At 40.1% G+C, this 18,384-nt stretch overlaps 1 protein-coding gene across 2 annotated transcripts in view; it reads left to right on the top strand.

The window, feature by feature from the left end:
- The first annotated feature begins 1,024 nt into the window (after positions 1-1,024).
- syt14a (synaptotagmin XIVa) overlaps positions 1,025-18,384 on the top strand; it is a 51,515-nt gene continuing 34,155 nt past the window's right edge. For both annotated transcript variants that reach the window (XM_034135284.1, XM_034135283.1), the window contains exons 1-2: positions 1,025-1,067; positions 16,097-16,249. In XM_034135284.1, the coding sequence (XP_033991175.1) occupies positions 16,150-16,249 (100 nt within the window). In that variant the 5' untranslated portion in view covers positions 1,025-1,067; positions 16,097-16,149. The remainder of the gene's footprint in view (positions 1,068-16,096; positions 16,250-18,384) is intronic.

The raw sequence follows: 18,384 nt of genomic DNA, 5'->3' as shown, positions 1-18,384 counted from the left end.
GAATCTGTGGTTATGGATCACTGAGCTGTGCCGGCTTTAGAACACACATCGACTTCCCTTTCCTATCCACATTTGACTCCAGCAGTTCCTCCATCGAGCCAGCTGGTTGCATTCAAATGGCATCGGAGGATTTCAGGCCTTTATCTCAACTGCCTGGTGCAGCTCCGATAAGCAGTCTGAACAAACAGTGACAGAGAGATGCACAATCAAGCACTAGATTGTGTCATGATTGTTTCTAAATGTCAGAGAAACTGTAGACATGTTAAATGTTTTGTTGCTTGTCTAAGAACAATTGTGTTTTTTCAAAGTGTATTAATCAGGTTTATTAAAGTAGAGTTCAGGAGAAAGGTTTGAGAGGGAGATATGAGAACTGAGACAAAGGATGAATACAGGTTATTGACACCTAATTAGTTGGGCCATATTTGATGTCGTTGGACAACACCTGAACATCTCGTAAGGTTGTGTTAATCACAGAACTTATTTCGGGAGTCTAACCAAGAACTAATTCAAGGAGCTAGCCTGGTTTACGACTCATTCCTGCACCCCTCTATTGGAGTCATTTAAATAGCTTGTCAGATGATCAGGCAACCCCTCCAAATGGCAAATGCTCTATAATAGGAACTGCTTATCACAGTATCTTGGATAAAAACCAAAACAGGCGTCATATAAAGCTCCACAGAACAGATATCAAGATGCAGCTGTCATCGGCTGCTGGGAAAACATTTGGGGCATTTATAGCATTCCAGTTATTGTCCATGAGACAAAAAAGAAAGCACAATGTAACTCATTGTACATGACATGTATCCAGCCAGGCTGTTTGATTAAGTATTGTATGTCTGTATTTCAGAGATGAGCAGCTTGTACACCACCCACATCCACCCAGTCTACGTCTTATATCTGTGTTGTTCCTGTCCTTTTCTGGGAATCCGTGTAAATGTTCCAACATATTTGAATGTGATTCCATGATGTTCGTTCTGTCTCTTGTTGTGTGGCTCATTGAAACTGCATTGTGTTTCCAGGTGGAGAGCGTAACTGTGGAGTACATGAGCTGATCTGCGTCAGAAAAGGTAGGGCAGATCAGACTCCACCCTGCTCATCAGCATCCATCACTGTTATCCTGTCACTACCATGTTGTTCTGTCCCACTGTGTTCCTCTGTGATGCCTTCACTGTCGTTGGGCTTGGTTGTTTGTTTGGGACTTGTTTCGTTGTTTGTGCGCACTGCTTGTGTTCATGTTTTTTCTAGAATGCTCAACAGAAAATCTATAAATTGATGTCATATTCTCTTAAGGCGGACCATGTTAAAGCTAAAACATTTAAAAATTAAACATTCATGCTAGTTAAAATGAAATGAATTCAGACCTTAAAGTTAGTCAGGCTAGAGTTCATGTTGAAAATAGGCTTGAATGCACAACCATCAGTGTAAGCAAATTATAGTAAAAGCAAACTCAATTATGTTCTGGTTATGAAAATACAGGGAATAAGGGAGCCACAAATGTGTGTTTAAAAACGAGCATACAGGAGTTAACAAAGTTTAGCCTATATCAATTTTAACAATATCATTATTATCTTAGATAGTAATAGTTTTTATTTATCACCTGAAACATAATTATCTTTTCACATTATACTGCATGTTGTACGATCATAATTATTATTATTATTATAATAATAATAATAATGATTTGCCCTAATTTATTGTTACCCAGCTAAAATTCTTAACGCATTTCTATTGATAAGTGCATAATTTGTCACTTGACTTTTATAAAAAATAAGAATAATTTAAACCCTTACCAATTGTATTTCCATACCAGCACTGCTATCCTGTTTAACCCATTTTTGTGCAACCTAGTAACAATAATTAGGGCCAGTAGGCTAATTGATAAGTAGATACTTAGACTTTAATTATTTCGCATTATTCTCTGTATATTTTATAATTACACGGTGTTACAATCACATTATTGTGGATTCATATTTATTAATTTAGTTAAAGGTAGGGTAGGTAAGAATGGAGAAACCAGCTCGAGTGCGCTAGAATTTGAAAGTACACAACCGAAAAAAATCTGCCCCTTCCTTCAGACTTCCTCACAGAGCCCCTCCTCCAACACACACGGACGCGCACATGACCAATGAGGGCACGAGATAAGTTTGTGGAAGGCTGACAGGCAGGTAGGCCATCCAATTATCTGCCATGGGCCGAGGCAGATAATTGGTCGTGCTTTTTAAAGCGCCACGGCTTCCACATTAAATGCTGTCAAAGCATTTAATTTATTCATTGCTATCGGGATGTTAAGAGCATTCCACGGATAAAGCACATTTCACAAAATACAAGATCCTAAAGATATAGCTTGCAACATGTTCTTGTCATTACAAAAAAGTGAAGTGGACATGATTTATTTTGTATGTAAATGCATGTATTGAAGGTTATGAGGTTGTACAAAACATTTCTGAAATGACCAGCTTTTAAAAAACCCGGCTTGTTAAAATAATGCCTCCCTTTGTCATGGCAGCATATTCATATTTATGATGGAGATAACTCTTTGTTAAAGGGGACCTATTATACAAAATGCACTTTTTTGATGTCTCTTATACATAAATATGTGTCCCCGGTGTGTCAGGGAACTCACAAAGTGTCAAAAAACAAAACCCTCTCTCTTTTCCTCGGTACCCACATCGGGAAAAAAAAAATGAAAACGGGGGGGCAAACAATCAGATCCAGGATTTTGGCTCCTACTGTATTACGTCATTGGCAACATCCGGCACACGTGACACATCCCAACCTATCGTCCCCGGCACACGTGACACGTCCCAACCTATCGTCTCCGTATACAGTCGTCTAGCTGAATCCCCTCTCGCAGCTGTGTGTCTGTGTATTCAGCAGGATGCTTGCAGGAGGCACTTCAGTAAAGTTGTTATATATATAATACATATAATAGCACTGTTCTAGCGGTAAACACTTAAGAAAGAACATGTCAAGCTATGTGCTGTATCAGAAACAATGCGCGGCGTGTTTTTGGAGTAATATGGTCTGTGTTAACATTAGCAAGCATGCTAACACTCAGAGCTAGCCATGGAGCTAACGCTGTAGGCTACTGGAGAGAATATGTGTAACGTAATGTCCTTGTGGTAAACCCTGTGAGAGAGAAAGGGTTGAGCTCCATATACTGTTTCAGAAATACCACAGCGTTTAGGTGAGATCTCCCGGTAGAAATCTCTCTAGCAGGGGAAAGCTGCGTGACGCTACAAAGGGGCGTGGCTAGCAGCAGCCGTTCCACTTAAAGCAGAATCAGCCTTTTTGGAACAGGGCTGGAATAGAGGGCTATGAGCAGTATGAGGCATGGCTACAATGGGTGATCTGTTTGGTATTTTAAGCAAAAAACTTCACAGACATGTTTTGTATAGGTATGGCCCTACAATATATTTTTCAAATATAGCATAATAGGTCCACTTTAAAGCAAATGAAGGACATTCAGAGAGTGCTCACCAGGTTTGTAGCCACGCAGTAGGTACTGAGCTTGGGGGCATTGTATGGACATGTGTAGGCGTGCTGGTGAGAGTGCTTATGGTCTGCCTGTGGAGTGTGTGGGTTTCTTTCTGCTTTTGAGTTGCTGTTTTTTTGCTTTATCACATTTAACATGGCAACTGTTTCCAAGGGGACAAAACTCGACAAAGACAATAGAGACGTGCAACAATGAAGAGTTAACAAAAAAGCAACTTTCAGAACTTAAATGTCACCTATTATGCAAAACCCACTTTTTCATGTCTTTTCTACATGAACATGTGTCCCCTCTGTGTAAAGAGATTCTGAAGGTTTCAGGAAAAAAGATTCTCTCACTTTTTGTCCTGATCCATTTATATAAAAACCTGTCTGAAAATGAGCTGATCAGATTTTGGCCACTTTATGATGTCATAACGATGTTTTGGCTTGTGTAACCATTAGCCAATCACCAACCAAGGTAAGCCCCCCCCCCCACCTTATCACCTGAATCTCCTCCTATACCCCTTTCACACCAAGGCTTTTCCCCTTCTAGCTCCGTGCTAGAGCTTTTCTGGTTCAGAACCGGTTCTTCAGTTTAGCGCCGGCTCTTTTCACACCGCTCAGAGCCCGACTGGTGCTGCCGCTGCTGCGTCATGACGTCACAGTTTACGTCGCTGATTTTCTCCCCAACGGAGCTCACCTCACAACAACAACGGGCCAGGGACTGCGTCGGGTCGATGATCGTGTTGCTTTTAATCATACGAAGCCAGATTAAATTAAATAACGACTTCTCCAACCTTATACTTTTCTCCAGAGTGCCGTGGTTCATTGTTTATTAATGTGTTTCAGCGGCATTTACCGACCGCTGCAGTGCTGGCTGCTCTTCAACGGGAGTTTATTCTCCCGTTAGCTCCGGGTTAGCTCACACGGCTCTAAAGTATTCACTGTCTGACTGTCACACAAGCAGCTGATACATATCCCCAGTTCCCCTTAAGTGAATGTGTGTCAGTCTGAATTGACGCTGTTTGGCATCACAACGCTGTTATGAAAGTTTCTCTGGTATAACATGGGTGATGTTAGCATAGCAACCGAAGCTAAACTGACTACTTGCTAAGCCGTTTTCTACAGGCACTTTTTACCGGCGTATTTTTCATTATGATTCTACTTGTGATAGTCGGACATGACAACCTGTGCAGCCCATGTATTGATTCCATCCGATAGCTGCTATAATAACAAACAAAACGTCTGCCTGCTCTCCACAATGATCAATAACAGCGAACGGATGGTCAAAGTAAGGTACAAATAAACAGAATCACACGAAGCCTGGTTAGTGTTGCCTGACTTTATAAAGCGTGTTTTTTTTTTTACAAGTGTGTGGTTGCGTTCTAGTCACTTTGCTCAGCACTACTGCTGGTTACAACTGTTATTTGCCGTACTCGCCTTAACTGTTAGCTCAGGTTAATCTCGCCCCCCTCCGACGTAAGCGTGACGTATGCGGTTCTTGCTTCTAGACGGACAACTTTTTGATGCTCGAAACGAACCGGATTCCGGAGCTTAGAGGCTGCTCCGCTGCGGTGTGAACAGGAAAACCCGGTGCTTTTCAAGCTCCAGCTCCGAACCGGCCCTGAAACACCGTTGGTGTGAATGGGGTACTAGAGCACCATTGTGTTATTTTTAACCAAATCTCTCTCAGAGGGGCGTGGGGAGGGGCTTCTTATTTTCATCTAAAGTAACAGACAGAGAATCAGCACTTTTGGAACAGGGCTGAAACAGGGGATTATGGGATGCTGCAATGATCTGTTTGGTGTTTGGAGCCAAACACTTCAGAGACATGTTCTGTATACATCTGAGACCTATAATATATTGACGAAAAACAGTATAATAGGGGACCTTTAAGCAAATGAACATTAGTTTTCAACAAACGTGCTGCAGGTTTTATAATTTTATACTGTACCGTCATTTGTGTCCAAATACTAAGAAATACTTTCCTTAACTCCTATACCTGTAACTGACCTTTTGAGGAATGTGGCATCATATCAGCGTCATCAGTCTTTTGTTTATATAAAGTAGGTTTATTCTATTCTATTTGATTTGATTTTTTATTGAACATTTTACATGACAATTTATGTTTATATTAATACAAATATTTTATTTTATCTTTTTACTTTAATAAATACATTTTTATAAATATTTTTTTATCCATTCTTTTGCCTTTTTTTTCTTTTGTTGGACATTTTGCTTGACTACATTCATAGGTTTATAAAAACATTTGTATTTAATTGTATTGTAATCTCTTTATTTCACATTCATACTTTTTATGTTTGAACAAATATTGTAATCAATTTTATGCTTTTCTTTGATCAGACATTTCACTTTGAATGTCTATGTTAATATAAATATCTTATTTTTCAATTGTTTCATTGCATTATTGATTGCAATCTTTTTTTACTTTTGTATTAAAGGTGGGGTAGGTAAGTTTGAGAAACCGGCTCGAGATACACTTTTTGTTATATTCCATGGAATGCTCTTAACATCCCGATAGCAATGAATATCTTAAGTGCTTTGACAAAATATCCATAAAAAAATGTCATCTGTGGAAGCCGTAATACTGTAAAAATCACGACCAATCATTTTAGCTGGCCCGGCTAAAATAACTGGATGGCCTACCTGCCTGTCAGCCTTCCATCGGGGCACAAACTTATCTCGTGCCCTCATTGGTCATGTGCGCGTTCGTGTGTGTTGGATGAGGGGCTCTATAAGGAAGTGGCAGATTTTCTCCGGTTGTGTATTTTCAAATTCTAGCGATCTCGAGCCGGTTTCTCAAACTTACCTACCCCACCTTTAATCTTCTAATTAATTATTTTCTAAAATAGCATCGTTGTCAAAAATCGACCCTTAAGTCGATTTTTTTGCCACTTACCTGAGACAGATCGCTATGGCAACAGGGTCAGCTCAGATGTCCTTTTACCAAGCAACGTCCTCTTGCACCTGATGGGGGGATCTCTTAGTGCTCCCAGGCATTGTGGGGGATGTAGGAAGAAGACCTTTTAGAAGGGCACCGACTCTCACTTTTTGATACGTCTTTGAGTGTCAGGATTATGATGTTGTCATTATGCTCTTCTGGTTGTAGATGTTTGTTATTTTGAGCTGTTGTATTTTTATATTTGGACTAACATGAAAACGTTAAGATCCAGTAACATTTACCCGTCTCAATAGATAAGACCAGCTGTTCTTTTTTGAGAGGTCAGGTGTAGATGTCATCAGAATCAGAATCAGAAACCGGTTTAATGCCAAGTAGGTTCACACATACGAGGAATTTGACTTGATGTCGTGGTGCATACATAAAATATAAAACAAAGAATCTCCATATAAAACAAAAAATATAATATAAAACAAAAAATCTTTAAGGACACTGTAATAAAATATAGTTAAATAGCAATAAAATAAAGCAGTAATTTACAGCGAAATGGAATGCAATGAATTATAGAATATAATCATGAATATGAAATAAGAATATGTGCAGTAAGCAGTATTTGAACATTGTGTGCATTAATGTAATGCATATAGAGTCTACGTTGTGTCAGTGGGGGGGCCGGGCCTTGTTTAAGAGGCCGGTAGCGGAGGGGAAGAAACGGTTCAGGTGGCGAGAGGTTTTGGTCCTGATGGAGCGCAGCCTCCTGCCAGAGGGGAGGGGGGTGAACAGTTTGTATCCAGGGTGGTAGGGGTCGGCCACTATCTTCCCTGCCCGCCTCAGGGTCCTGGAGGCGTGCAGGTGGTGGAGGGATGGCAGATTGCAGCCGATCACCTTCTCTGCAGAGCGGATGACACGCTGCAGCCTGCCCTTATCCTTGGCTGTGGCTGCAGCGTACCAGATGGTGATGGAGGAGGTGAGGATGGACTCGATGATGGAGGTGTAGAAGTTCACCATCATTGTCTTTGGCAATTTCTTCAGCTGCCTCAGGAAGAACATCCTCTGCTGGGCTTTTTTGATGAGGGAGTAGACGTTCTGCTCCCATTTGAGGTCCAGGGCGATGATGGTGCCCAGGAAGCGGAATGGCTCCACAGCAGTTACTGGGGAGTCACACAGAGTGATGGGGGCGGGTGGGGCTGCGTTCTTCCTAAAGTCCACAACCATCTCCACTGTCTTGAGAGCGTGGAGCTCCAGGTGGTTGTCCCTGCACCAGGTCACCAGATAGTCCATCTCCCACCTGTAGGCAGACTCGTCCCCATGTTTATGGTGCGCAGTGCAGGTCCCTTTCTATCAGTTTCATACCTTCCATTTGTTTAACACAAGGAAAGGTCATTGTGTCCTTGGACTGTGGCTGGTGATTGGTCAGTACTTTAATAGCCCTATAAACACATTAACCTACCCTTCTTCCTGTCACTCAGACATGTTATAGCTGAGTGTGTGGTACAGTTGGTATTGTATGGTTGCTTCCCCACATTTATCTGAGAGCTTCTTGTGTAACAAAGTATTTTACTGTTTGATACCTTTGTTCTTTCTGTGAGTCATCATTCAGTCCCTCGCACATTATCTAAGGGCTCTTCTCAGTTATTTGATGAATACAGTAGATTTAGCAATTAATTGAGGTTGGTTAAATAAGTTACTATATATTAGCTAAAACTGAACACATTTGAGCTTTCTCGCTCGCTACCTAATCATCATCTGTGGAGTGGATATGTTAGTTAGCTAGATTTCCAACATACTGCACCAGCTAATGCAATTTGTGATATTAACATCTACTTTTGCAAACCATTAGGATTTTAGCAAACAATAATGAAATGGCGCAAAGCTAAGGTGTATAACTTCAGATTTAGGATTGCTTTCTGCTAGCCAACAGTAATGCAAGGCACTCGCAGTAAACTAGCTTACTTAAGGTAACGTTAGCTATTTAAGTCAGTTGCTAGCTAGTAAGTATCATAGACCAATGCTGAAAATACAACACAAAACTTTACAGATAGTTACTTTGTTCTGAATATAATTTGTTATAATAAGCAAACTAGCTTACTTTAAGTTAGCTAGCGAGCTATAATTTAGCTACCCAGCATTGATCTGGAATTACATTGAAAATACAACATAAGAACATTACAGATAGTAACATTATTCTAAATATAATTTGTTATAATAATCTAATGTCATATCACTGCTTTGGCTGGTGCCCTGGATTGTCAATGCCTAAAGAGGGCAAGGGTAGCAACAGAGTTTTTGTTTCATAAAAAGGAAAAGGAGGAATAACGCATTTTAAATACAGTGTTGGCATATTGTTACATGTGGTAGAGGTGAAGGGAGTAAAAGTGAGGAAAGAAGCCTGATTACAGATTGTTTATTGAGTACAAAATAGGAAATATAGTAATCCTAAATCAGAAAACTGAAAGTAAAGAAACACACTGTGTAGATTTCTGTGATTGAATATTCCTCTCCCTGTTGTAACCAGTTGGGGAACCATACAGAGCAGGATCCTGCTCCATCTGTGCTGTGAATAATTCAGTCAACAGTGAGAAGCTGGTACCGTGTGAGCAGACTGGATTTCCTCTGGGATAACGCCTCCTGCTCCCACCTCACTATGTGACCAAACATTATGGGATACTTACAATATTCCACACTCATTAAAGACCAGGCATCTTTAACAGACCATGTAATTACATAAACACATACAAGTTGACCAATGGCCTGGAAAAAAGAGCACAGCAGGTTATGTAGCATTAACCTTAACACTAGAACCGCCAGAGGTCGCTGTATACCTAAAACCGCCAACGGGTCACATTTACACGCTATTGATTTTCAAGGTACAATGTTATTTTATTTATCATACAGTGAGTTTTGATCGCACAGGGATGAAACTTATACCAATAGAATCTGTGGACTCTCAGCTTTTCATATGATATAGTTTGTGCAGATAGCATGAAGTATAAAATATCGCCACCAGTGCTGATTTAAACGCTTGGTGTTAGACTTGTGTTTTGTTTAGGTACAAATCTCTCTATCTCTCTCTCTATCTATCTATCTATAACTATCTATCGATCTATCTCTTTATCTCTCTCTCTCTATCTATAACTATCTACAGTATCTGTCTATCTCTATCTATCTATCTCTCTCTATCTATCTATCTATCTATCTATCTATCTATCTATCTATCTATCTATCTATCTCTCGATCTACTGTATAAGGAACCGCAGTAGACAAAAGGCGTTGCTATAGCAACACGTCATGTTTACGCTGCATTTTCTATGAGGTAAATATTACCCTCTGGCGGATATAGGTATAAATGGCATTTTCTTTGGCAATTTTTCAATCTGACTTCATATTGACCATTTTTAACAACAGAGGGTGCTACATAACACACTTTCAGGAAAAGTCACGCACTGGGAGACTTGAATATTTTATTGAAAAAAAGTTACATACAATCAAAAAACAGCTGCGGGTAAAATTGACCCGTTGGTGTTAAGTCACAGGCATTATATGGTCATAATAAATAGCAGAAAACTCACCATGCCCTGATTGTAAAATAAAATGACATCTGGTACACTTTCTTGCTAGATGAACTCATGATCTTCTGGACCAAGGCAGTCATTTGGTATAATTGAAGAACATTCACTTGACTTGAAAGCTATGTTTCCACGTTGCACTGAGCTCATTTCATCACTTTAAATGCAGTATGTGAACAATGTTACAGTGCACAAAAGAAATGTTAAATCAGATGTGTAATGTATTTTGTGACTCAAAGAAAATCACCCTGATGATGTCATAACGGTTATGTCATCTGGGGCTTGCAGACTCAACATGCATTAAAGAAGCCATGAATCAGTGCGGGCACAGAATGTGAAGGATGTGGCTATTTAGTAGGGAAGGACAGTTAAAGTAAATTATGCCATTGGTTGCATTTGGCCCCTGTAATTTGTTTGTGCAGCTTAGCCGACTAAATCCCCATATCCCCCGTCGCCTTTGTTTCTTAGATTTTTGGACAGTTATGGAAGTGGCATTTTCAAATTGCACAAGAGTTCCCCTTTTAAGGAAATAAATTCTAAGTTGTTGAACAAGTACTATGTTCATTTTAAAATATTTATTCTAAGTTTTGTTATTCGCAAGGGCTTGCAGTTGAGACGGCAGAAGTAGAGTTTTATTGTACATCCCTTTCCTTTTCACTGCAGCGAAGAATCCAAATTCCTTTCACCATCTTATGGAGAGAATACAGAGGAGTGCACACACTTTGTGTGTGAAGTTTCTATGCAGTGTTTGATAGTATGCAGTGTTCATAAATAAAAGCATTGGTGCTGCCTGCTTGCTACAATGTGAATACAGACCTCTTCTGCAGAGAATCTATGGATGCGCTGTTTTATCCCATAATGCACCACACATTACACTTGCCTCTGTCCGACCCCAATAACTCAACATAATGTGTTTTTCTTTTGCAAAGACACACTCAACCTGTACCAACAGAAATGGCTTTATAGAGTGGTGCAGTGATAACGACATTTTGTAGACCGATCCGTAAATTAGCATCCCAAGGGTTCCCTCAACAAAAAGCAAAACGGAACTACATTTGACAGCTAATGTATGGCGTGTTTACGTTTAGCAGTGTCATTTAACCACTTGTATTCAACCTCCGGTTTTATGACACATAGAAGCTTCAGACATTCACCAGTGGGGTATTTACTGACATATGTTATGTCCTAGAACAGAACGTGAAAATCTCTTAAACTTATGTTAATCACAGAACTTATTTCAGGCATAAAACCAAAATGAAGTTTAAGAAACCGTTGAGTTTGGCCCTCCGTACAGCTCAACTGGTAAAGCCCTGGGTTCCAATCTGTCTCTACATATGAAGGCACTGGTTGCCCAAAAAGATTGACTTCCCCTTCTGGGAACCAGAACCAGGGGAACCACTTTTCCAGGTTTTAGGACTCATTCCTGAACCACTCTTTAGGGGTCTGATAATCGCCACTGCACAGAATGATTATTGCCTTATAGTCTTAAGTGATGTCTTATGAGGTCACTTCCCTCCCTTCATTATAGACATTTTCTGCTTTATTAAGGTATGGAAATTATGCGTTAATGTCCCTAATTGTTCATCATCATCCAGTCTGTGTAAACTCTTACATGACAGCTGTTAGCACTGCTGCTACGCTGCTACAGTATACAAACAGATACACTTCATTTTGTAACACTCTCTAACGTCTATTCTCAATGTTTACCTTAGCAGTATTTGCCTCAGCCAAATCTCATTATACTTGGAAAATGTTGTAGGAATTTCCCACGAAGTGACATTTTTGTGTCATGGAGCTCTTTCTCTGTGTGACAGCTTGTGAACAGTCGGTGACCCACTTCTCCTCCAACTGTCCCTGATTGTAACACGACATTGTGCCAGTATAAAATGTCAAATTCATTTCCAGAGCTCCCTGCAGGAGTTGACATTTATTGTCTGGAATTGAAGGTTGATTAATGCTGCACTTGTGTGTAGAGCGAAAATCTACTTAATTATTGTGGTTCAGTATTTACATTTTGAAAATATACTTCTGTGGTTTAGATTTTTTTTTAAGTATAACATAAAAAATATATCAATGTTTTACAACAAAGGTGTTTACCTATTTAGACGACCTTGATGTCAGAAGGGTCCATCTGCAGAGAGAAGGGATAATGTGCAGCGAGGTGGTCATTATTGGGAAAAGAACACCCGACAGGCTGTTCAGGAGCCCGACGCGAAGCGGAGGGATCTTGAAATACAGCGTGAAAGCTGCTGGTTAGTAGTGAACTAATCTAAATGCTGATGGTGTGGTCAGTCTACAGCCATTATTAAGCAACAATAGTGTTTATTGCATAGATGAATAGCTGGACCATGGCCCTTCTTAAGAGATTCAGAAGACTCTCCCCTCGTTCGTCAGATATACAACCCCTGGTTCTATCTAGACCAGGGGTCACCAACCTTTTTTAGGATGAGAGCTACTTAACCTGTTACGCACCGCCCCCCCGGTACCGGGCGGATAAACGCGTCATTTGCAGGAAACAACGTCTAAGGAATCTTAATATTTAATAAACTATGAATGTTTTATATCCATGTAACGGGAAGAAACTCAGCTAACTGATCTTTTTAAAAATGTTTCCCAAAAAAAACCCACAATGCTAACACTCAGCCTCTGAATTAGCCACGAGCGAAAAAATGTAACCTATCACTGCAGCTAAACTCACTCATAACTCCCTTATTACTTATCCTAGATGCACAGCCAACCCATCGATTAGCATCTCCGGGAGACACAGAATCTGTGTAAAAAACCTCAGCACTCAGTGATAAACATTTGCGACGCTATAAACAAAAGCGTACATCAGAACATGTGGAGCTAGGTAGCTATAAACGCTAACATGGCTTACCTTGGTCAAAACTGGTCTTCAATGGCATTAAAACGATAAAAAAACGATGCTGCAGTTAATCCATAGGTTAATCCAATGTATCTGTGCCCTCTTTGAAATGATTTCTGATAATCCATAAGCATTAAAACTGCTTTTCCGTTTCCAAATGTCAGAGCGAGAGATCGGTCCACTCTGATGCAAAATTACATGCACGAAGCCCCCACCTCTTCTCTTCACAACGAGTGTGTGTGGGGGCCTCCCCCTTCGATTCTATTGGCTCTAACGGTCAGAAAGAGGTGTCAACCATCCAAATCGACCAAGGGGGGTCAGAGATATGAAAAAAAAAACATTTTCACCCAAATCACCTCAGAGGTGGGGTGGTTTTGGCTAAACCTCTCTAAAAAGGTCAAATGTCACTTGTTTTGCATCAATCTTGATACAGGGTACTTATTATATGTTGTACTTTGGATTCCTAAAGCTTTTAGTCTACTAACCCATCATCCAAGGGTAGTTTTCACTATAAGTAAAAAAGAATTTTTGGACGGACACTATAATTTACAGTTAAAAAATGTAAAATCTGAATTTTCTTTAAAATAAAAAACATCTATATTGATTCTGACACTTCTACATCCAACTCACAGATGTAACCTTGCTTTGATAAAATAAATTATTCATATAACCCTTTTAGAAGTTAAGTTGTAGTCATTTGTTTTGGGCATGTCATTTTTTAGCCTGAAACATGAAAAACAGGCTTGGTGCTTAACAGGTTAAAAAAAAATAAAACAAGTTGTGAGCTACTTTTACTCCTCTTTTTTTGTTTTTTGCAGTGTATATATTTAGCACATTTTAACATTATTATATGCTTACCTTTAACCTTTGTGTGCTGTTTGGGTCTGTGGGACCCGTTTGCAGTGTTTACTAAAAGAACATGTATTCAATTTAATTATTTTAACCTGCTTTATTTGGGGGTGGACCTCACCTCCTCTAGGGGGGTCCTCACCTCCTCTAGGGGGGTCCGGGGGCATGCACCCCCGGGAAGATGTTTTTTTTAATGTTGAAGTGAAATGCATCAATCTGGAGCACTTTGAGCACAACATGAATTGATGGAAACAGCTCTCAACACTCAGATGAAAGGGAGCTGTATACTTTTCAATAATCCAAACATCTTTAGAATATGATCACAACCAATAACAAATCATTTAAACTGGTTTATTCTTATCTTATGTTACCTAGTTAGCATTCTTTCTTTTTATTTATGCATATTTTACTAATCACTCCCCTTTTAAACTGTTTTTATTTACTGTCCTATAGTACACATTGGAATGATTTCTTACTTGATTTTTTACATCTACATTAAATAGATAAAGGTGTTCTCTCTCTCTCTCTCTCTCTCTCTCTCTCTCTCTCTCTCTCTCTCTCTCTCTCTCTCTCTCTCTCTCTCTCTCTCTCTCTCTCTCTCTCTCTCGCTCGCTCGCTCACAGAGGCTGTGTGCTTCTCCGTGGCGATGACGGCTTGCGTTAAAAAATTATAATAAACATATTTGTAAAGTGGGGGGACACAAACGGGATTTCGAAAAGTGGGGGGGGGGGACATGTCCCCCCTGTCCCCGCCATGCGGTGCCGCTCCACATTGCTTTTCTTCCTGACTGCAACGCTGGTCCCGCAAATCAAGCAAAAACGTGATTGGTCGATATTCATTGTGGGGGGTGGGGGGAGGAGGGGTGTTAGAAAGATATAGAGTTGTAGAAAGTAGATAGAGTTCGCTATGATTGACGTTTCGTTTATGCATAGGGTAGATTCTTTTAATTACATTTCCTTTTGTCTTTGTGTATTTTTTACATTTTGGATTTGCTTGGCGAGCTACTTTTAGAACATGCCCCGCGGGCGACTCGCGTTGCCCCTGCGGGCGACTAAGTGCCCGCGGGCACCGTGTTGGCTACCCCTGATCTAGGCCAACATCACTTTCTGATAGATAATACAGGAAGTCTCCTCAACCTGATGTTGACATAATGTAGCACTTCAATGAAGATGTTGGAAGGTCAAATATGAGATTGAAGGTCACACAGCATGCTGTCATCTGTAAAAAAATAAACTCCTTCAGATTGTGTTCAATGTCAGGGTCTGTCTGCTCATCTGATCATGTGTTACCAAACCAAAGTGTCCCTACTCATATGTGGCAGTGGCTGTTTTCCTTAATGAGCTCTGAGTAGCCTGTGTCTAGAGTCTGGAGTCACGCTGCACCTGAACCTGTTGCTATGGCAACAAACCGGTTGTGCCTCTACTTCAGTGACACTTTCTCTGTTGCTGTCAAATTCAAATAGCTTTATTAGCATTACCATAATGACATACAGTATTGCCCATGCATTGTACAAGTAATAGTCTTATCCATCTTACTTATATTTGTAGAAAGTTACGTTTTTCAAGGTGTAATTGATTAAGATTAAAACCATTCAAAATACTGTAAACCTGTTTTATGCTGTCTTTCAAAAAGGAACCAACCATATTTATTTAACTTTTATAATGAACAGTCATTCACATGAATAAGCAGGCTGGTTTTACTGGCCTTGGCGCTCTATTTCCTGCTGTACAGACAGGGTCATGTTTGCTTTATTGCTAAAAATATTTGTCTAATACTAGTAATCTCAAGTGTAATCTCAAGTGTTGAAAAAACAATAGTGTTTGCATTTATTTAGAGATTTTGTTAAAAGAGATCTTATTGTCTCATGTCCCTGTTGCCTTCTTAAATAGTGAATGGGTGTATTTTTCCTGTAAATTCAAACTGAAAACAATTGTTAACAAACCGTGTCAGTGATTTTATATTTAACATTTTTAAATGTATGGTATGCTTTCCCAGCATTTAAAAACTGCTGAATGCTAACGTACATATATTGGGCAATTGTCATATTTAGCACAAGTTGCATTCATTAGCATTAATTAGCATGATCACATATATGGATGATATTTAAACAACTACTTGGCTGATTTGCACAACAAATAAGTGGTTATGGGGGTTATTGAGTAGGCTGTTATCATTCATTCATGAATTCTAACACTAATGTGAAGTTATTTCAATGCATTTTCAGCATCAGTATTGTTTCTGCCAACTGTTATTTTTATGGTTTCTATATTTGCTTACTTTTCCTTTTACAAATGAAGAGACAAGTGCATTTTTTGGGGGAAAAATACTTTACCATGGTCTAATGTGTTTACCTAAATTATGCCAGCATTCTTTGTCAGTGGTGTGCTGATGTTTTGTCTAACTGGAGCTTCTGTGTCTCAGTCTCTCCAGAGGTGCTGGGGTTTCTGACAGCCATCGGTCTCTTCATCATCCTCATGACCTTTCTGTTCTGGTACCTCAACAACAAGTTGGCACTAGACAGCCCAGGGAGCCTTCAGTGCCTTGATGACTTGAGGAAGAAAAGCGAGCTGCAAGGTGAGCCTTCATTTCCATATCCTCAAGGTCTCAGAGAACATTTCACTTTATTTATTCCTACATGTCACATAAATCTTAGATGTTTTGAATAGTGCTTCTGATGCTCCCGGTACATGAAATGTTTATGCTTGTAGTGAAGTTTGGACTGGTTTATACCAGTGCCACGGAACTCTATGTGCGCATGTAAATTGCTTTGGAATACAAACCACTAAAACAGTTTTGGGTGAGTTTCAGTCAGTTAAAAGCCAGATTCCTTGGACAGACAACATTTTGAGATGATATCTTATATCAATGAACCAGTTCATGTAGTAGATGCATTTAAATACAGCATGTCATTTTTGTTGTATAATATACTTAATACATTTAAAACTTCCGTTTTTACTTCCCTTCAGCGTTTCCATTTGGTGTTTTCTTTCTGTGTTCCTTAGAGCGACACAACACACACAAAAAGAAAGAAGTTATTTCCTTATTTTTCTCTCCGTTGGTTTGCATACATGCAAAAAGATAAATCTATCTGCAAATATCATTAGCAACATAGCCCCTGCTAGCAGCATGGCTAATGTTACTGTCCAAAACAAGAAAAAAGGCTAAGAAACCCAATCCCAGCGTTATAACTGCAGTGAAACAGCTTACTTAGCAGTAATGATAACTTCAGCAATGTTGATGATACGACTGAAATAATGTTTATTTATCACTCTACCTTTTTGATTCATTTGACACCATGTGCAGCATTCTTCTGCTGGTTATAGTTTTCAAAGTAAACGTTTTCCCCAGTAGTTCCTCTACCTGGGGATATTGCCTAAGTGTTGTCTTTTTAAACAAAGTGCTCTGTGGGAGGCGATGATGCTGTGGATGTGTCCGGGGCTTTTACTGTGATAGACCGATCTCGACCCGGGCAGACAAAATTGCATAATAAAAGCATGCTTATAGAGTGGTGCAGGATCAGTCCTAAATAAGTTAGCATTTGAGCACTTCCGGAGGACCTCGTCTCATATCATTAGGTTTTTGGCAAGATGCACGAAATATGGTCTGTGGTTAACACAAGCAAGATTTTCTAGTTTTGTTCTAAGACATCAAATACGTCAGTGAATATGACGTAAAACGTGACATGAAGGCCCTGGACATTGCGACGGACAACTAGGAGAGGCTGGCGGAGGACCGGACGAAGTGGCGCCAGCAGCTGCGCGAAGGTGGTGACAGACTTGACAAAGACTGGATTCGTGGACTTGCTCAAAAACGTGGACATACTGTATCTCTCTGATTGCACTGTACAATCTCTTGTAGATTTTCTTGCCAATAGAATGTCTGAAGCTTGTATTTCTTAAAAAAGCAGGTTGCTAACAAGTGGCTAAATGAGACTACTAAACATCATCATGCCCAAGATTAGCCCCCTTTAGCTTTGCGGTGTTGATGTGCAACCATGCGACTGTCATGTAGTTCCTTACGAGCCTAACATTAGCTTACGTGTAAGCATCATTACTGTTTGTTTGCCAAAGGTCTGAGTTTTGTAGATGGGGTCCGTGCGAGGTTAACTTCTGGGTCGGCCTACAAAAAGATGTCTTTACCGCAGCACTATAAACTCTGATGGGGTCATTATTTTACAGCCATTATTTTGTGCAATCATATTTAATTCATAATGATAAATGAGCAAATATGTTGTACATTGCCTAGATTAATAACTATGACATGGCCCTCTTTAGGGAGAACCACACAATCCTCCCCCTGATCTTCAGATTTCCAACCCTAGGCTCAATCTATGCCCCCTAAAAAACTAGGCTTAAGTCCTTCGTGTTGTCGATAAGCGATGGACCCATGCCATGCCACTCACCGCGCCATGAGGCCTGACCTCTACATGGGGACGTTTTCCGCTGGCCTTTCTCAACCCACGATCAGATGACTGTTTCTGACAGATGTAAGCCTGTTTTCCTGTCATCTGTCCGCAGGGCGTCAGATGTTTAAAACAGGGAGCCCCCCAGGGAGCCCCACAGGGAGCTGGCTCTGCCCTGAGGAGCCCTCTGGTAAACATTCAGTGGAAAACAAAGGCAGGTTCAGGCAGTCTGAAGTGGAAACTTGAATGGAAACATAGGACAATTAGCCAGTGTTGAACGAAGTACTCAGATCCTTTACTTAAGTTA

Source organism: Trematomus bernacchii, unplaced genomic scaffold (assembly GCF_902827165.1).
Source record: "Trematomus bernacchii unplaced genomic scaffold, fTreBer1.1, whole genome shotgun sequence".
Classification (NCBI taxonomy): domain Eukaryota; kingdom Metazoa; phylum Chordata; class Actinopteri; order Perciformes; family Nototheniidae; genus Trematomus; species Trematomus bernacchii.
The sequence above is the reverse complement of the archived record's forward strand: the minus strand, read 5'-3'. Positions and strand labels throughout refer to the sequence as shown.